The 21535-nt window shown below is 41.0% G+C and overlaps 1 protein-coding gene across 2 annotated transcripts in view; it reads right to left on the bottom strand.

Moving 5' to 3' along the window:
- LMTK2 (lemur tyrosine kinase 2) overlaps nt 1-21535 on the bottom strand; it is a 102911-nt gene that overhangs the window by 58542 nt on the left and 22834 nt on the right. For both annotated transcript variants that reach the window (XM_024250151.3, XM_024250152.3), the window contains exons 2-3: nt 13718-13845; nt 9710-9854 (exon numbers count right to left, since the gene is read on the bottom strand). In XM_024250151.3, the coding sequence (XP_024105919.2) occupies nt 9710-9854; nt 13718-13845 (273 nt within the window). The remainder of the gene's footprint in view (nt 1-9709; nt 9855-13717; nt 13846-21535) is intronic.

The raw sequence follows: 21535 nt of genomic DNA, 5'->3' as shown, positions 1-21535 counted from the left end.
CTAAATAAAATACGGAACATCTCCATTACCCCAAGTCTTCTCATACCCCCAGTAATCCCTTTCTCCTGCCCCCATCTCTACACAACCATTCACGTGTTTTCTGCACTATAATTTACATTTTCTAAAATGTTATGCAACTAGAATCATATGGTATGTACTCTTTTTTCGATGGTATGGCTTACATAAATTATTTTAAGATTCAATCAAGGTCTGGAGTGTATCAAGAGTTTATTCTTACTTTTATCACAGAAGAGTTGTCCACTGAATGAATATACCACAGTTTGTTTATTCATTCACAAGTGGATGGACATTCATGTCGTTTACAGGTTGCGGCTATCACAAATCAAGATGCTATAAATACACGCGTGCAAATCTTTGTAGGGACAAGTGCTTTCATCTCTCTTGAATAAATATGAAGGAGTGGAATGATGAGATCATATGGGAGGTGTCTCTTTAACTTGTAAGAAGCTGCCAACTGCTTCCTAAAACATGAGTAGCACATGAGGGTTCCAGTTGCTCCGTCTCTTTGCCATCACTTGGTGTAGTCAGTCTTATTCATGTTAGCCATTCTAAAGGGTATGCAATCTTACTTTAGTTTTCATTTTTCCTTTCTTTTTTTTTTTTGAGACAGAGTCTCACTCTGTCACCCAGGCTGGAGTGCAATGACGTGATCTCAGCTCACTGCAACCTATGCCTTCCGGGTTCAAGCGATTCTCCCACCTCAGCCTCCCGAGTAGATGGGACTACAGGCACCTGCTACCACGCCCAACTAAATTTTTGTATTTTTAGTAGAGACAGGGTTTCACCATATTGACCAGGCTGGTCTCAAACTCCTGACCTTGTGATCCACCTGCCTTGGCCTCCCAAAGTGCATTTTTATTTTCTTAATGCCTAATGATCTCAAGTCCCTTTTCATTTGCCTATCTGCCATCTGTATATCTTCTGAGGTGACATATCTATGCAAATCTTTGCCTCATTTTTATTGCACTGTTTCTTATTATTGAGTTTTGAAAATTCTTTCTATCTTCTGAAACCAAGTCCTTTAACAAATATGTAATTTGCAAATGTTTTCTCCCAGTCCATGGCTTCACTTTTCATTCTCTTAACACTGTTTTCCAAAACACTTTAAATTTTAAATTTTAATTTGAATTTCCAAAAAGCTTTTAATTTTGATAAGGTCCAATTTATAAATATTTCCTTTTGTGAATGATGCTTTTAATGTCCTATCTAATAAATCTTTGTCTAACTAAAGATTATAAAGAGTTTATTCTAGAAGTTTTATAATTTTAGGTTCTACATTTAGGTTTGTGATGCATTCTGAGTTAATTTTTACATATGGTGCAAGGTATGGATCAAAGTTCATTTGTTTGCCAATGAATATCCAGTTGTTCCAGTACCATTAACTGCACCTCTATTGAATTAACTGACAGCAGTGGAAACGGTGACAGCAGTGGAAATGGTGGAGCAGAGACGTCTCCTCTGGCAGCCGTCCCTTCCAAGAAACACTAAAAGACTTTTTTTAAACTGCCAGTGTCAACCTTACAAAAACTCTAGAAGATGGTCAAAGGTTTACAGCAACCAAAGCGAGCCAGGAGAAAGTCCACTGACATAGGGTGGAATATCTTTGTGGCTTTGACTTACCCTACTTCTCCAATCTCCCTTCCCAGTGCAGCCGCAGTCTTAAAGATGACCTGTGTTCCCAGGTGGGTACCAGGGTCCACAGGGAGCACAGTGGACCTTATTCCCAAGGAACTATGTTTGTATTGACCTAACTGGGGTTGTCCTGAGGAACTGCCACAAGTGGCTTCTCTTTGTTTCACATAACTCACAATTCTATCAGGATGGAGTGGTCACATATTCCTCGAAAACAACAAAAGGCAAATGAGAACAAGCTACTGCCACCTAGGACAAAAAATAACAGTTGAGGCCAACAGTACACATGCTGAAAGTTTTGGTAGAAAAGCTGGGGAGTGAGATTTTGGAGGAGAAAGGGGGCTTTGGAAAGCTCCTGTGTAGACGGGAACACAGATAGCCGCGTGTATGCTCAGGGCAGGATGCGTGCTCAGAAAGGCTGAGGAAGAACACAGGCTTTCAGCTGGAGCCAGTTTTCAGGCCCAACACAAGAAGGAAGCAAAGGCTAAGGCAGGGTTATAAACAGCCTGGCTAGGTGTTGAAGGAGTGCCCTAGCAGAGCCAATCTGCAAAGATCTAGACAATATTTTTTGTTTTCTTTCTTTTCTACTACTTCTCTTTTGCACATCATATTATTCAAAATGTCCAGTTTCCAACAAAGAAATTATGAAACATGCAAAGAAACAAAAATGTGGCCCATTCACAGGTAAAAATGAATGAAAGGAAACTGTCGCTGAGAAAACAGATATTGGACTAATTATTAGACAAGACTTTATTTTTTATTTTGTTTTATTTATTATTATTATTTTTTGAGATGTAGTCTCTCTCTGCCACCCAGGCTGGAGTACACTGGCACCATCTCAGCTCACTGCAAGCTCCGCCTCCTGGGTTCATGCCATTCTCCTGCCTCAGCCTCCCGAGTAGCTGGGACTACAGGTGCCACCACCACGCCTGGCTAATTTTTTGTATTTTTAGTAGAGACGAGGTTTCACCATGTTAGCCAGGATGGTCTCGATCTCCTGACCTTGTGATCCGTCTGCCTCGGCCTCCCAAAATGCTGGGATTACAGGCATGAGCCACCGCGCCTGGCCCCAGACTTTATTTTTGTAAATTAATTTTTTTTCTTTTGAGACGTAGTCTTGCTCTGTCACCTAGGCTGGAGTGCAGTGGTGCAATCTTGGCTCACTGCAACCTCTGCCTGCCGGGCTCAAGCGATTCTTCTGCTTCAGCCTCTCAAGTAGCTGTGACTACAGGCAAGCGCCACCACGCCCGGCTAACTTTTTTTGTATTTTTCGTAGAGATGGGGTTTCCCCATGTTGGGCAGGCAGGTCTTGAACTCATGGCCTCAGGTGATCCACCCACCTTGGCCTCTCAAAGTGCTGAGATTACACGCATAAGCCATCACACTTGGCCTAATTTTTTTTCTTTGAGACAGGGTCTCACTCTGTCACTCAGGCTGGAGTGCAATGGTGCGATCTCACACTGCAACCTCTGCCTCTTGGGTTCAAGTGATTCTCCTACCTCAGCCTCCTGAGTAGCTGGGACTACAGACACAAGCTACCACAGCTGGCTAATTTTTGTATTTTTTTGTAGAGATGGGGTTTCCCTACGTTGGCCAGGCTGGTCTCAAACTCCTGACCTTGCCTCTCAAAGTGCTAGGATTACAGGTGTGAACCACCACGCCAGGCCTAGACAAGACTTTACATCAACTGTGGTGAATATGTTCAGAGAGCTAAAGGAAATGATGGACAAAGAACCAAAGGAAACCAGGAGAATGAGTTTCTCCCAAATAGAGAAGAATTTCTCTAGAAATTCTAGAAGAAGCTTGACCTGAAAAGCACAGTTAAGTGTTTCAACAACAAATTTGGGCAGACAGAATCAGTGAACTTAAAGATGGATCAAATGAAATTATCTAGTCTGAAAAGCAGAAAGGAAAAAGGATGAAGAAAAAGGAACAGAGCCCAAGGAACTTGTGGGACACTGTCAAATAAACCAAGAGACATATTATCAATTAGAGTCCCAGAAGGAGGTGAGAAAGAAAAGGAAACAGAGGGCATGAATCTACACACTCAAAAAACTCCAAGTAAGATAAACTTGGCCAGGCACAGTGGCTCATGCCTGTAATCCCAACACTTTGGGAGGCTGAGATGGGAGGACTGCTTGAGCCCAGAAGTTTGAGACCAGTTTAGGCAACACAGTGAGATGCTGTCTCTATAAGAAATTAAAAATAAATTAGTCAGGAGTGGTAGCGTGCAACTGTAGTTCCAGCTACTTGGGAGGTTGAGGTGGGAGGATCACTGGAGCCCAGGAAGTCGAGGCTGCAGCGAACCATGATTGCACCACTGCAATCTAGCCTGGGTGACAAAGCGAGACTTTAAAAAAAAAAAAAAGTGACATAAACTCAAAGAGATCCATAATGAGACACAAACTGTAGAAAACCGAAGACACAGAATCCCGAAAGCAGCAAGAGAAAAGCAATTCATCATGTACAAGGGATTCTCAATAAGATTAACAACCAATTACTCAAAAGAATCCGTGGAGGCTAGAAGGCAGTGGGATGACACAGAGAAAGTGCTGAAAGCAAACACCTGTGAATTCTGTATCTGGCCAAACTATCTTTTAAAAATGAAGTAGAAATTAAGATATTCTGAGATAAAAGTTTAGGGAGTTTGCTGCCAGTATACCTGCCCTACAACAAAAGCTAATGGGAGTCCTCCAGGCTGAAATAAAAGAACACTAAACAGTAACTCAAAGCCATCTGAAGAAATAAAGATCTCCAGTAAAGGTAACTATGTAGGTAAATACGAAAGCCGTTATTACTGTATTATTGATGTCTAACTCCTCTTTTTATTTCCTACACAATTTAAAATACGAATGCATTAAAAAAATTATAACTCTGTGTTAATAGGCACAAAATGTATAAAGATGTAATTTGTGACAACAACATAAAGGGATGGCACTGAGCTGTAAAGGAGCAGAGTTTGTGTGCTGTTGAAGCTAAGCTGATATCAATTCAAAAGTGTTATCAATTTGGGATGTTAATTGTAATCATTATAATCACTAAGAAAACATCTAAAAATATAATCCAAAGGGAATGAGAAGGGAATCAAAATGGTACATGAAAAAAAATTCCTTGATTACAACCATTACAGATTATTTTGTTCCTTCTCCACTCCCACTAATTCACTTGGACTAAAAAAAACAAAAAACAAAAAACACTATCAGAATCCCAGTGGCCTGTTTTACAGAAATAGGAAGGCTGATCCTTACATTCAGTTGGAATTGTAAGAAATCCCAAATAGGCAAAAGGATTTTGAAAAATCAAAACAAAGAAGACTCATACATCTTGATTTCAAAACTTACTATAAAACCAAAGCTACAGCAATCAAAAAGGTGTGGTACTGGCATAGGGACAGACATACAGATCAAGAGTCTGTATCAAGATGGACATACAGCCAAAAGTCCAGAAATAACCCCCAAAAATATAGTAAACTGATTTTCAAAAAGGGTTCCAAGACAATTCAATAGGAGAACAACAGTCTCTCAAACACTGTTAACTGAGACAACTGGATATCCACGTATACAAGAATTAAGGTGGATCCTGACCTCACACCATATAAAAGAATTAACTCAAAATAGATCAAGGAGCAAGAGCTAAAACTATAAAACTTACAGAAGACAACATAGAGATAAATCTTCATGACCAGGGATTTGGCAAGTTTCTTAAATATGACACCAAAAGCACAAGCAACAAAAGTAAAAAACAGATAAACTGGACTTCATCAAAATTAAAACGGAAAACTTTTATGCATCAAAGGACACTATTAAGAGAGTGAAAGAGAACATATAGAATTTGAGAAATATTTGTAATTCATGTTATTATGACATGATTATGGTTAAGAGAATGGTATTGGGACAAGAAATACACAAATTAATGACAGAGAATAGAAAGCCTAAAATAGACCCATACAACATATGGAGGCAGAGAGAAAAGGAAAGATCAGTGCATGAATGAAGCTGAAAAATCACAGCAATCTATAAGGAAAGCTGAAGTTGGATTTCCTCCTAACACCATCCTCAAAAATCAACTCAAGATGGGTTTTAGATCTAAATGTCAAAGCAAAAGCTTAAAATATTTTTTAAAAAGGTATTATTTTAATCACAGAATAAGAAAGAATTTCTTAAGACCACAAAAAGTTCTAACTCTAAAAAGGGCTTAAATTTCAAACTCTAAAAAAAACTGTAAAATTTACTATATTAAAATTAAGAATCCTGTTCATCAAAAATCCTTTTTTGTATATGTGTGATTGATTTTTTTTTTTTAGTGTACCATTTTGATTCCCTCTTCATTTCCCTTTCTGTAAATTTTTTAGTGGTTACCATGGGGATTACAGTTAGCATCCTAAATTTATAACAATCTAGTTTGAATTGATACCAATTTAGCTTCAAAAGCAATGGCATTTACCATTAGATACCCAACTGGCAGGAAGATAAATTGGTACAACTCCTGCAGAGGGTAAGCTGGCAAGACCCATCAAAATTATAAACACATGTACTCTTTGACCCACTTTAAGAAATGTATTCTATGGATACCAGTACAACCACCACCTGCAAAACAACACAGATACAAGCTTTATTTGTTTTCGCATTAGAAACAAGCCAAATATCCATCAACAGGGGGCTGCTTAAATAAACTGTGCTAAACTATACAATCTACATAGTACGAACCTAGAAGCAAGAATACATATGCTTTAATGATATGGAAAGATCTCCAAGGTACATTGGTAAGTGAAAAAAAAGCAAGATGCAGAATAATGAACTTATCATGACACCTTTGAGTTAAAAAAAAAAAAACAAAGAAGGACTATGCATGTGTGTGGGTGGGGGCATATAGGTATGTCTGTACCTACCTTCCTCTAAATTTTCCTGTGAACCTCAAATTTCTCTATAAAAAGTCTTTTAAAAAACAAAAAATTAAAAAATTAAAGTAAATGTGAATGGGAGTGAGGGGAGATACCTGCATCAACAAATTCTAGAAAGCTGTATGAAAAACCAGAACCAACAGTGCAGCTGTTACTTAGAGAAGGCAGCAGTGGAAAATAGGTCAGATTTAAATACCACAGGGAGACTTTTCAATATATATATATTTTTTTCTTTCTTTCTTTCTTTTCTTTTCTTTTTTTTTTTTTTTGAGACAGAGTCTCGCTTTGTCCCCCAGGCTGGAGTGCAATGGTGAGATATTGGCTCACTGCAAGCTCCACCTCCCGGGTTCACGCCATTCTCCTGCCTCAGCCTCCCGACTAGCTGGGAATACAGGTGCCCACCACCATGCCTAGCTAATTTTTTTTTGTATTTTTAGTAGAGACAGGGTTTCATCGTGTTAGCCAGGATGGTCTCAATCTCCTGACCTCGTGATCCACCTACCTTGGCCTCCCAAAGTGCTGGGATTACAGGCATGAACCACCGCTCCCAGCCTAAATATATATATTTTTTGTAATGTTATGGTTTTTGAACCAAGTGAATATATTATCTATGCAAAAAATAAAATACATTTTAAAAACAGAAAAAAAGAAAAAAATGGTAGAACTTGTAGAACTGGTTGTATGTGGTATATCTTTTTCATGTAATATATCACAAATATCTTTCATAGTCAAATACAGTTCACCTTGATCCTTTTATAGGAACACATAAATCGCCATTGTATTGATTGACTGTAATTTAGCAAATCGCATATTGACAGACATTTAATCTGTTTCCATCTTACCCTGCCAAACAATGCTGCAATAAATTCCTTTGTACGTGCATATTTGCGCACTCGCCCAATTAGTTCCTAAAGATAAATTACTAAAAGTGGAACTGCTCAATCAGGAGTCAACATGTCTCATATTTTGATACATGTTGCCCGACTACCCCTCCAGAAAGAACACCTTCAGCAATTTATAGCTGCACTAATCCTAGTGGATGAGACTCCCTGCTGCCCTCCACACGCTCGCGGATCACTACCTGGTATCATTTCATCTTTACCTATCTGCTCTCAGCTTAAGTCAGCATTTCTTTAATTAATAACAAGGTTACTATGTTTATTGGCCATTTGAGATTCTCCTTTCATGTTCTCAGCTTATTTATTCTAGTAGCGTGTTACTTTTTATCCCACGTTTGTTTGTACTCTTGATATGTAACCGTTTTTAATCCTGTTTGTAGTTCACAAATATTTTTTGAGACTCTGTCAATTTGTGTGTGGTGTCTTTTTCTATAAAGAATATTTCATTTTTGTAAATCAGATTTGGCAGTATGTTCCTTTATGGATTCTGGATTTGGTGCATGCTTGGAAAGGCCCCTCGTATCCCAAGATGATAAAAATATTCTGAGGGTATTCTACACAGAGAAATTTAAAATAATTTCTTCCTATGAAGAGGGATATTAGGGTACGGGGCTTCAGTAAAACAGAAAGTGGTGTGTATATAAACAAAATTACAATGGCTGCCCAGGTCACCATAATTTCTCTTCTGCCCGCATCTGACTGTGCTCCCATCCATCCCCAGTAGATCCTGAAGAGAAGCTGTCTGTCTGTCCCCACCTTCCTGACCAGTGATGGCTCTGCATCTCGTGACTTAGGTGAGGATAACCAGAATGTCCCTCCAAAGGGTTTTCTTTCTGGTCTAAGGAGAGAGAGAAAGAAGCTCCTTTCCTCTATGGTTATAAAACTACAAGGGAATGGGCGTGGAGCTGCTGGCAGCCAACCTTCCTACTGAGCAGAGAAGCTGCCTAAGAGATTCAGCAGATATGCAAAGAGAAGAGAAAATCAGAAATGAATTAAAATGCTGATGATGTTCCAGGCCCTGGTTCTAGCTGTCTCCAAGGTCAGCTGAACCCCTGCTCTTCCTACGGTCTGGGTCCATGTGTGAGAAAATTCTCTTTCCACTTAGGCTGATCTAATTTGGAATTCAGCTACTTGAAATGAATCCACCGGGGATTGACTATGGGCCTGTAAAAGCTCTGAGAAGTCTCTCAAGGTTTTTCTTAAGTATAAAGGAAAGCAAATTATCAAACAAGCAACAATAAAATATTTCCATTTAAAGTAAGTATACTTAAGTTATCCCAAGAATATATTAGACCTCTTTTTAAACTTCATTATTTTGGTTGGAGTAGGGGTATTGTTATTTACAGCAATTAAACACTCCAGGTTGTTTTTTTTAATGCTGCAAAACCTATAAATTTAAATATATTCTTACTTTACAAATATTTAAATGAAATGCACCAGCTATGTCACGTTCCATCTGGCTTTTTCTTGTAGTCATGCCTGCCTGCAGTGGCATCAGTTCAGGGGTTTATTCTGCCCTAGGCAGAGCCCACAGCGTGTGTCACACCAGAAAAGGTAGTCCTAGCATCTACAGACTTACACAGCCTTCTTGCAGCAATCTCAGAAAACCCTACTTCTTGAACCTACTTCTTTTGTCAAAGCAAAAGCTTAAAATATTTTTTAAAAGGTATTATTTTAATCACAGAATAAGAATTTCTTAAGACCACAAAAAGTTCTAACTCTAAAAAGGGCTTAAATTTCAAACTCTAAAAAAAAAAAAAAAATAGTCACATTCTATTTTTCTAGTCACATTCTATTTTTTCACAAGACATCAATTAACATAGAACCAAACCTGTATCTGAAGAAGCTTAGAAAAGTCAATCTGATTAACATATCCAAACTTTCCTCTCCTACCCAAATGCAGGGCATCCCAGTAGAAGCCAGCAGTGTCCTACTCAGCAAGGTCAGCCGTGGCCAGAACTAGCAGAGAAACCAGCTCCAAAACAGAGCCTGGGAGTTCTGTCCAAGTGTTCAATGTCAATGAATCAAGGAGATCCGTTTTATTCTCATACCAGACCCAGGGTCCAGAAAGCAGAAGACAAAGCTATTGCAGGAATACGATGGGCCTGACCACTAGAATTCAGCTTCACTGGGAGCAGAAGGAAGAGAAATAAACCAAAGAGGAGATGGGCGGTCCAATATTTATGATGGCTAGGCTCCCATTCTCACATCTCAGAAACAATTCATGAAAACGTGGCATTAGGCTGTACGGTCTTACCTACAGAAGGCTGGAATTGCGAGGGAGCTGGGAGTGAAATATTTGGTACTGAAAGTGTGAAGACCTCTGCTGGGGACTGAACAGAGGGAGTATCTTCTGCTGGTGGTGTGAAATCTATCTCATCATCAAAATTATCTTCAAATTCCTAAAATGAAAGAGAGCAAGCATTAAAAACCATTGGCTAACACTTAAAATAGGAACATATTTGCGCAATCATTTGGAACTTGCTGCCACAATTTTTTTCCAGTTCATACTTAATGTTAAGTAAAAAGCATATGTAATTTTGTTCTCTGACTCCCAACAGCAGAATACATAAGACAGGAAAATAAATTATACATATTTCATGTAACTTTTTAAACTGTTAGTTTGAAGTTAAATGCAATGGAATTTACACGAAAATAGTTTTCTAGGCTTAAAAATTTACTCTTAAATGACTACAGTTTAAGCAATTCTTTCTTTTTTTTTTTTGAGACAAGGTTTTGCTCTGTTGCCTGGCTGGAGCACAGTGACTGGAACAGTGGCATGATCATGGCTCACTGCAGCCTGGACCTCCAGGAACCAAGTGAAACTCCTACCTCAGCCTCCCAAGTAGCTGGGACCACAGGCACGCATCACCACGCCCAGGTAATTTTTTGAATTTTTTTTTTTGTAAAGGCAGAGTCTCCCTATGTTGCTCAGGCTGGTCTCAAACTCCTGATCTCAAGCAAGCCTCCTGTCTTAGGCTCCAAAAGTGTTAGGATTACAGATGTTAGCCACAGCACCTGGCCAAGCAATTCTTTTAAAATTATTACTTTTGTGACATGATTCTTTGTACACTGAATCAAAATAAATCATTTTATTTTGAAGTTGTATATGCATTTCTAATTGAAATGTGATTTCTATCAAAATAAACGTTGAAAGACTCAGAAAAGATATTTTTAAGTGAGTTCTATTTCTCTGAAAAGAGTAACAATGGAAACATTACTAAATTAGCTAAAAAAACCACCAGGATCTGAACCACAAAGGTCACTAAAAAAACTGTGCGACGCATAAGTGTAATTAACATATAAGCACATCTGGCTTTCTAAAGATGACAACTTTACAATTGAGGATGCAGGCAGGCGAAGTGGCTCATGCCTATAATCCCAGCACTGTGGGAAGCTGAGGCAGGTGGATCACTTGAGCCCAAGAGCTCTAGGCCAACCTGGGCAACATGGCAAGGCCCTGTTTCTACAAATAATAATTTAAAAAAATTAGTCAGGCAGGGTGGCGCAGGACTACTGGAGTAGTCCTAGCTACTCAGGAGGCTGAGGGAGGACTGCTTGAGCCTGGGAGGTCAAGGCTGGGTGATAGAGCGAGACCCTGTCTCTAAATAAATAAATATATAAATAAATAAAGTTGTGGAAATCTTTTACATGACATTCGGTGGGAAGCTATCGCAATTCTTCTGTCACCATTCTGGTGAACTGGTATACCTTGATATCCATGTTAGTTTACCATAGACACGGCCAATTATCAAGTCATTCATCAAATCATTTGTTCAGATAATTAACATGTATTACCCCTCCAGGCACCATAACAGAAGCTGGGAACAGATCATTCAACAAGACTGTTCTCCACTGAACGGTCTATGAACTTTTATTTTCATTTTCTCTACTACCTCTCCTAGCCCCCATCTAATACAAGAAAGAAACTAAAAGTTACAATGGTAGATTTCTCTAACACTTGTGTTTCCATATGCATGTGAGAAGACATTATTCTCATGTATGTTCTCCAGTGCATTAAAGGACATTATTGCTATTTGTACTGATGGAGTTGGGAGCAAGAAAAATGAGGCACTGTAACTTCAATCTGGGAGTGGATTTTTGAACAGAGGAAATCCTTCAATTTTCCTTTTGGACATTCCTAAATAGGGCTCTCTCTGTAAAATGATTTTGTCCATCACTCCTACCTGAAAATAATGCCATTCAAAATCTGGCAGCAGCATGATGTACCACTAGATATACCAACAGATGATTCTTAAGATTCAGACCAGGTTATGTAGTATAAAAATAACAAAAATGGCCAGGTCCGGTGGCTCACGCCTGTAATCCTAGTACTTTGGGAGGCAGAGGCAGGAGGATCCCTTGAGCCCAGGAGTTCAAGATCAGCCTGGGCAACATGGTGAAACCCTGTCTCTACAAAAAATACAAAACTTAGCCGAGAATGATGGCGTGTGCCTGCAGTAACCTTAGCTACTCGGGAGGCTAAGGTGGGAGGATTGCTTGAGCCTGGGGGGTTGAGGCTGCAGTGAAGTGTGATCCAGCCTGGGTGACAGAGAGAGACCCTGTCTGAAAAAAGAAAAGAAGAAAAATTAGATAAGCCTGGGTCACTTTTAAAGTTTTGCTGCTGGCTATCTGGATGAACGTGGGCAAGTCACCTGTGTTACTAGACTGTAGCTTCCTGGTCTGTAAAATGACTTCCATGGACCATCAGCTCTAAAACTGCACAGCTTTAAATCTAGAGAAAGCCAACAAATCACAGATGGAAATACTCTTATGCAGCCAGACTCTAGAGCTGGAGAGTCCTCTAAGACACTGCGGCCCCTGCGCCAGCATCTCCGGGGGAAGCTTGGTAACAACACAGATTCCTGGCTCTCAAATGAGCTCCCGCATTCAATCCTGAGATTCAAAAAGCTTTGCATGATCTAAGGCAAGAATGAGGGATCATGAAATGTGAGATGGAGACTGGATTTCAGTATCAGCAACACTGATCAGGCTTTATCTTTGTCCTGAAATGGCCAGGTTTCTGCGTAAAGTCCCACAGCAAGACTAACAAGCAAGGGACACAAACTGTCTACCTACAACTGTGCCCCTACTACTAGTGCAGTCAGCAGGTGCCACAGCAGTGTGTGTAGGGGTTCTAAGGCCTAGGGACTGATGTTGTGAGTAAAACTCTACAGGTCTGGGACAAAATCTTCTAAAGGAACTGATCTCCATTAGTGTTTTCCGACTGCCCTCCTGTGTTCTCAGCCCTCTGTGTGTATACGGCCAGTGCTGACCCAAGAAAACAGCACATCTGTGTGTCTCCTCAGGGCTACTAGAAGGCTCGGGGTAAAGACAGCACACAAAAACAGCCATGAGGTTCTAAAGACCAGGGCCCCATGTCCAGGGAAAACAAGGCTTTAGCCAGAAGACGACCTTTTTTTTCCCTCAATTTGAACCACTGGACCTCCAGGCTCCTGGGCCAGCCCTGTGTGGTCAACAGGGAGCGACATTAAGGACCATTTTCTCTGCATGCTGCATTCCTTCCTTCTTCCCTCCGTGTATTCCTTTATAACGAGTATTTACACAGGCCGAATGCACTCCAGCAGGCATGCAGTAAGTTCTAGAGGCCTTCCCGGCTGGTTCACTGGTCGATTCCACTGTCTGCTGCTACAACCAGATCTTCTCTATTACCCTCCCCGGCCAGGACTTTACAATCTGCAGCCTCCTCCTCCCTGTTAGGGAACTCGAGGTTTCGATGATCTTCCTCTTTCACGAAACACACTGGGGGATCCCTCTGCCTCAGTAATCTCAGTGACCACAAATTCACCGGTCTACAGAAGTTTGGGGGTGGAGGGGAACAATCATCTTGCTCTTCCTCATAGGCCTTATGGACAACAGTGAATTCAATCACCACGCTTCACTCCTCACTCAGCAAAAACCTCAACTCACCACAGGCAAGTGGTTATTGTCAATGATGGAGGCGGGGCAAACGACAGCCGGTGCACCAAATCCAAACCTCCTATTTGTGTAAATAAAGTTTTATTGGCACAAAGCCATGACCATTTGTTAACAGTGTCTATCCTGGCAGAGTTGAGCTGCTGTTTTAGAGACTGTATGGCCCACAATATTTACTATTCACTAAGGTAGAAAATATTTACTATTTTTTAGCCATTAGGGGGAAAAAAATATGCTGATCCTGTTCTCAAAGGACGGTGCTATCCAGTTATTCTATTGAAAAACATTTTGGAAGACCATTTTAAATGTTCCTACCCTCTGTGCTCACCTTAAAGTCTATTTCTGGGTCCTTACAGCAGGACACACAGTTTGCAATTAACACTATTAATATTATTAAACTGCACACACACAGGATCACAAAAGATGAGGAAACTTCTGCAGCAGGTGGCGCCTCCCCTGGAAAGAGAGATAAATAATATTACAAACATGTACATTCCAAAATCAACTTTAATTAGTGAATCAATATATTTTCCTCTACATACAAATGGGTGTAAGGGTTAATAAAATAATGCTCGAGAAAAAGCTGATGATCCATCCAGGATAAGAAGCTGTTGTTTCTTTGAAATAATTTAGATTTACAGAGGAGTTACAGAGACAATGCAGAGAGTTCACATACACCCTTCACCCAGCTTCCACTAATGCTAACATCGTACATTACCATAATACGCTGATCAAAACTAAGACAGTAACGCTGGTAACAAGGCTATGAAGTGAACTTCAGACTTTATTCAGATTTTACTGTTTTCTCCACTTTAGTCTTTTTTTCTTTTCAGACTCAATCCAAACTACCAATGTTGCATTTAATCACCACATGCCCCTCAGCTGCTCCTCCAGTCTCTGACAGCTTCTCGTCTTTCCTCGCATTTCATAACTCTTGACACTTGAAGAGTGCTGGTCAGTTATTTTGTGGAATGTCTCTCAACCTGGGCCACCCAATGTCTTCTCAGGATTAGACCAAGGTTGTGGCTAGCTGGGAAGGAGTCAGAGAATTCCAGTGGGGTGAACTGTCCTGCTTGCACAGCAGGGCGCATGACCTACGCCTGGTGAGGTGACCTTTGATCCCATGGGCCAGGTGGCTCCCACCAGGCGTCACCAAACCACTGCAGGCCTACCTTTTCCTTCTCATACTCTATTCCTCGAAAGCAATGCTGGCCCACAGGGAAGGGACGTAAGCTGTACTTCCTGGAGGGAGGAGTGGTAGAGTCTGTAGACACAGGTTAAAAACCCTCCAGTAATTAGTAATATCAGGGGAAGAAATTTTGAGGCTATGCAACTGCCTGTTTCTCCTTCAGGTCTTGCATACTAGTTTTCTGCATCTGTCAGCGCATCTTGCCTATAGCAATTACTACTGTGATGTTTGGAAGGTGATTTTCTATTTCCCTCATTTCTTCTACATTTGTTATTTGGAATTCTGTAAGGAAGATTGGTCTCCTCTCCTCCCCTTATTTATTTTATTCAGTCATGTATATACTTATGGACTCATGGATGTTTATTCTCCGGGCTGTAATCCAAAGTCATCATCACTTATTTTGTGGCTCCAATGGTTCCAGCCTTGTCACTGGGAGCTCTGTCAAGGTGACTACTGGATCTTTTTGGCATGCCCCATCCTTCCCTTTTTCTCCAACTCTTCCTTACTTCCGGGCACTACAGGAAGCTCCAGGCTCCTCATATTTTCCCTACTCTGCTTGAGAACCAGCCATTGCTCCAAGGAGCTCTGGTCATGATAAGCAGGGAGGGAGGCGGCCTGCAGACTACAGCCTGAGGCCTGCTGTTGCGTGGGGGGCCTCCCCTGACTCTCCAGCAAAGAATGATTTCTACATCTTTAAGGGGCTGTTTAAAAAAAAAAAAAGAATATGCCAAGGATACTGCCTGTGAGCCACAAAGCCTAAAATATTTTACCGCCTGGCCTTTTCCCATCCCTATCTAGAGCATAAAGATTTTTACATCTTATTTTTAGCAAGTTCTTCGTTATCCGGAAAACATATTATTCAACTAGGATAGTTGTGAACCTTTTCTTTGTTAGAGCAAACTATTAAAGTCTCAGCTACTGGAGTTTTACTGAGAAATAAACTTTTCCTTAAAATCCTCATCCATGGCAGGCACAGTGAGCACGCCTGTAATCCCAGCACTTTGGGCGGCCAAGGTGGGAGGATCGCTTGAGCCCAGGAGTTCGAGACCAGCCTGGGCAACAAAGTGAGACTCCATCTCTACAAAAAATAGAAATAAAAATAAAAATTAGCTGGGCGTGGTGACATGTGCCCGAAGTCCCAGCTACTCAGGAGCCTGAGGTGGGAGGATGGCTTGAGCCCAGGAGGAGGAGGCTGCAGTGAGCTATAAGCACATCACTGCACTCCAGTCTGGGTGACAGAGCAAGACCCTGTCTCAAAAAATAAAAATAAAAAATAAAAATAAATCCTCATCTATGGCTAATTAAGTGTTCAAATGCACCAAAAGGAAGGTAGAGAGATAAATTAATGAGGCTATTTTTTTCTTAAATGAAGCTAGGGTACTTGAAGAAAAGAAAAACTAACCCAAACTCCTAGGTGAGCAAAACACATTCTTGAATCTAAAATAAGCTTCAGTGAAGATCAGGGCAGTCTAAAATGAACTGCAAACAGAACTAAGTTCTTTTTCAATAACAAAAGGTCCCTTTGTGAAAGCAATGCTGAAACACCATTGTTACATGCAGGCTCAGTCTGTGCTTAAGAATAATACAGTTAACCAATGGGTGTCGAGAATCTCCGAGTTCTAAATCAACAAAGTCTAAAACAGAGGAAAGCCCATACATTTAACACAGGAGGTAACTCGGTGCTTCCTCTTGAAACCAATCTGGAGGAAGTCAGCTTTCAATGAGAACAAGAATTTCCTAACCACAGACACACTTGTGTCCATTTGGAAAACCTAAACTAAGTGAGGAGCTTGAGGCACTGACAGCCAATTCTTATGAAGACCAAGAGGGATGATTTTCTTCTCTTCCTCCTTGCAGTGAACTGTTCACTCATCCAGACAAGTGAAGCCTGTGCTTCCCCACTGGAATTTCTTCTTTTTTTTTTTCTATTAAGAGATGGGGGTCTTACTACGTTGTCCAGGCTGGTCTCGAACTCCTGGGCTCAAGCGCGCCTCCCACCTCAGCCTCCCAAAGCGCTGGGATTACAGGCATGAGCCACCGTGCCAGACTGCTGGAATTATTTCTGAAGAACTGTGCTTCACTCCCGATTCACATAATAAAAATTAAATTTGACTCCCGAGGATTATATTGCAAAGCACTTTCACATACATCGTTTTTTATTGATTGTTTTTAAAGACGCATTTGGATTGTAAGGGAGAATAAAAAGAAAAAATAAGACATAGTTTGTCCACTGCATCTCTGAATTTCAAGTGCATCTCACACTTCAAATTAGTTTAACTGGCAGCATTTCTTCTTTTTAATGGTACAAAAATAAGGGTGTGACTTATCATCAACCTCATCTGACATTTGATAAAATACAGTATTATTTCATTTGGTTGTCACAATACCTCTGAGGTAATACGACCAGCTCCACGTCACAGATGAAGAAACTGATATGCCCATGAACCCAGGGGGGACAGTGGCAGGCCAGACTGAGTTTAGGTGTGCTGGGTGCAAGTTCCCTCGCTTTCCTTGAAACCCCACTGCTCTGCCTCAACGTGGCTAACTTTTAACACTTAAAAACAGCCCACTGTCCTTTGAACCCAAGTCTGTCATTAATTAGGGTAGTTTATACTTCTTCAAACTCCACAAAGCTGATCTTGACTTACTTTTTCCTCTCTTGCACCCAGAGTTTTTGTTTTGTTTTTTTTTAATCATCACCAACTACCCATTTATTACAGAACCGGATAAGGACTGTATGAATGCCAGCCTAATTATCTGACTCATGAAAGTGTCCTCTGTGAGTCACTAGATAGGCATGAAGAGTATAACTAGGTTAAGACCAATGAACTATGCCAAGCTTTGCCCTAGCTCTCTGTTATACTTACTTCTGCTAGGGGCTGCAGGGCACCTACTCTCCCTTAGATTTCCTCAGTGTGAACCACACTTACTCAACCTCAGTATCTAACAGTCCCATTAAAACTACTGCCTGAGAAATTGACTAGGTAGCTTCAAGCAGACATTTTTAGTTACTCCTTTTTAAAATTTTAAAGTATTTTTCTTTTGATGAGTCCAAAAGCACTGTGCTTTAAAAAAAAACTCTATTTAGTAATGAAAAAAAAAAAAACTTCCATGAAATGAGGAAATCAAACATAGGCTGGAAGGTGAGATGGGTCTGCAGAAACCACAGAGAGGAAGTAAATTCTAGACTTGAGGAATCACAAATAAAATCCCCATACCACCGTGGTCAAACTAGAAACCAGGCCCTGACACAGTTCCTGACTGCAGCTGTTAGAACCTGATAAAGAAAGGCAGCTTTAACATGCAGCCTACAGCACTGAGAAGTGCATACGTCGAGCCAGTCATCTACCAAACAACATCAAGAACAGGCATCACCATACATTTAGGCAGCTTTCCCCATCACAAATTGAGAGCAAGTACCACTTAAGGTCTGGGAGACTACGTAGGCTTCCCCCAAGACACTGATGAAAAAATACCTGGCATGTCTACAGCACATTCTGTGAGTTTTCATTTAATAGTTTTCAAAGCATTTTAATAGCTATCTAGAACTTGATTCAATAAGCAGAAAACTTGAGAAACTCTAAGAGGTAGGTACATATTATCTGTTTTAGAGACAGGTAATTTGCAGAATGCAATTTCTCAGTAATGACTCAGGGTAAGCCAGGAATACCACCTATTAATTCAACCATTATAACTCCAGCCCAATTATCTGATTCATGATCTCTAGAACCTCAGATGAAACTGGACCCATATGTAATTAACTAAGGAGTTGTCTGTGAAGCCATTTTGGGACTCAATAAAAAAAAAAATTAAAGGCCACAGATAAAAAGAAATGATGATCAACGTTTAGATCCAGTAGGGATTACAAAATGCTGGATATCCTAATGTTGTCATTCCTTGTTCATTCACTAGTGGATATGCTTTTATAAAGAGAAATTTCCTCCCATTAACTATTTGGTTACCCAGTGGTTCAAGTCATAAGGAAAAGGCAGACTAGATACTTAAATCTTTCTCTTTCTTTGCCAGTTTTTAAAAAATGAGTTGGTGGTTGGGTGCAGTGGCTCACGCCTGTAATCTCAGCACTTTGGGAGGCCAAGGTGGGGGGACCACAAGGTCAGGAGATTGACACCATCCTGACCATCATGGTGAAACCCCGTCTCTACTAAAATACAAAAACTTAGCCAGGCGTGGTGCTGTGCACCTGTGGTCCCAGCTACTCGGGAGGCTGAGGCAGGGGAATTGCTTGAACCCAGGAGGCAGAGGTTGCAGTGAGCCGAGATTGCGCCACTGCACTCCAGCCTGGGCGACAGAGTGAGACTCCGTCTCAAAAAAAAAAAAAAAAAAAAAAAAAGTTGGTTCACTAGCACCCTCTGGCAGTGACCAGTTCAGAGAGCTGCTGTCACTGTTTTGTGATATCATTATGAGCTAATGGATCTAAAGCACCCACGGGCTTGTTGTGGTTGTTCTGATTGACACTCCCATTGTCCTGTCTTTGGCAAGCAGGGCCTCTAAAGCGGTTTGCTCCCAAGCCCTCCCACAGGGTCGCAGCAGGCCTGGGTGGAGTTCTTGTTCCCTGGGTTGTTCCAGGCTCATCTTTTATAGTTTCTGTTTCAGACCTCCTATCAATCATTTCCCCAAAGAGCCCCGGTTTCTTTTAAAGTAAACTGCTAATGTAAAGACCTCAGTTTCAGGAAGTAGAGCTGCTTATTCACTGCCGGTGTCACAACTACCTTAGAAAACAATGTATCATGGTTTTGTAACATTGAACTTTGGTGCCCCTGTGGTCTAAGCAGCTGCCCTCTTCGGGTAATAGGGATCAGGAAACTGTGGCCACTGGGTGAAATCCTGCCCACAGTTTTTGTTTGGGTATGGCCTGAAAGCTAAGAATAATTAAGAATTCACGTTTTTAAATCGTATTTTTAATCCAAAATAACATTTTATGACACATGAAATTTATATCAATAGCTGACAACACAGAAAGACAGACATTATGTATCTCCTGATAGAAAAACACATCACCACTTATGCACCAGTACTGCCCAAAACCAGCAAACAAAAACAATATCAAACCTGAATCTAATCAACCACCTAGATCCAAATGTCAATGTATAGGAAACATTATGAATAGTGAGACATGTGAAATACCATCACAAGAATGTAATCAGCAAAATACAGGCTGTGAAAAACACTTGGGGAGAAAAGCCTAGGAAATTGTAAAAAAGAAAGAGATGAAGAGAGGGAGAATGGCGAACATTAAAAGACTTAAACAACCTACCCACCAATTCCAACATATGGATGTTATTTGAATCATGATTCAACCTATTTTAAAAATTATGACATTTCAGGCTATTGGAAATCTGAACACTAACTGACCATATTAAGAAAATGTAATTCATTTCTCCTTGGAGTGATAATGGTCATGTGCTTGTTTTTAAATGTAGTCCTTATCTTTTGGAGATAGTGACCTACTTAATGATGTCTGGAATTTGCTTCCAAACAGCACGAGGGCGTGGAGAAAGTGGACGGGGGCAGCATGAAGAAAGATGGGCCGCAGCTAATTCAGGCTGGGTGGAAGCTGTGTGGGAATTCATTACAGTATCTATGTATTGCATGCTTGAAGCTTTCATTTATTAAATGAATTTAAAAGTTTAAATGGAAGAAAGCAGATATCATAATTTATAATCCATATTCTTGCCTACTCTTGATATGGCCATTAACGTGCTAGGGCTGTCATAAACCAAGCATCACAAACTGGGTGACTCAAATAACCAAAATTTATTCTTTAGTTTTGGACGCTCCAAGTCCAAGATCAAGGTGGCAGCAGGACGTGCTCCTTCTGAGGGCTGTGGTGGCAGGGTTTGTTCTAGGCCTCTCCTTGCTTCTGGCAGCTGGCTGCCTTTTCCCTAAGTCTCTTCCCATCATCTCCCCTCTACGTGTGTCTGTGTCCAAATTTCCTCTTCCTATATATAAGGACAGCAGTTACACTGGATTAGGCCCACGCTCATGACCGCATTTTCACTTGATCATCCCTGTAAAGACCCTCTCTCCAAATAAGGTCACATTCTGAGGCACTGAGGTTAGGGTTTCCATGTACGAATTTAGGGGGAACACCATCCAACCCATCTGTAGTACAGATGCCTAAATGAAAACAAGGAAAAACAAAGAAGAGCCAGAGACCAGTAGGTGCACATATCAACAGCAGCTACCTGCAAGGACGGAAACAGAGTGGCTGGGGGACAGGGTGTGCTATATCCTTTCCTATTTGTTGGTATAGCACAAAGGTGCTATATCCTTTCCTATTTGTTGAATTTGGTACCCCCAGCTTCTCGCCATCTTTAACCTAATGGCAAAACTCCTTAACAAGGCTTTAGCATCCATCGTTGCCTGGCTACTCCTGACCTCCCAGCCCCGACTCCATCACACCCCGCCAGCTCTCTACTATGAGCTATGATGACCCTCTCTCCATCCTTCCAGATGGTTCTTCTGCCACTTCATTCTCATATCTTCCACCACCCAGAGACGTTACCAAGACACGCTCCCCTGCCCCCACCATTCATTCATCCCTGCCCATCAGAGCTCAACTCGGAAACCATCCTTGAGGCCCGCAGTTGGAGTCCCTGCCTGTGCACCCCCAATTACCCTGCATCGCCCCATGGAATCTGTCACTCCATGTTATAAATGCCCATATGCCTTCCCCACTAGGCTGCAAGCTGAATGGGGTCACGGGCCAGGCTTGTATAATCCACCAATGACTCCCCAGAGCCTAGCCTAGCGCCTAGCATTCAGGTAGAAGTCGGGGTAAGAAAAAGGGAAAAAAGTTAGAGAGCAATGAAGGGGCATGAGCAAGTGAGGGAAAATAAGCAAGCAAGGGAACGAAACAGGAAAAACAACAACAACAGAAAGAAACCATAACCAACCTACCAGATCACAGAATAAATTTACGAGCTAGGCACGGTG

This window comes from Pongo abelii, chromosome 6, assembly GCF_028885655.2.
Source record: "Pongo abelii isolate AG06213 chromosome 6, NHGRI_mPonAbe1-v2.0_pri, whole genome shotgun sequence".
NCBI classification, from domain to species: domain Eukaryota; kingdom Metazoa; phylum Chordata; class Mammalia; order Primates; family Hominidae; genus Pongo; species Pongo abelii.
This window is presented reverse-complemented; position numbering and strand designations above follow the sequence as displayed.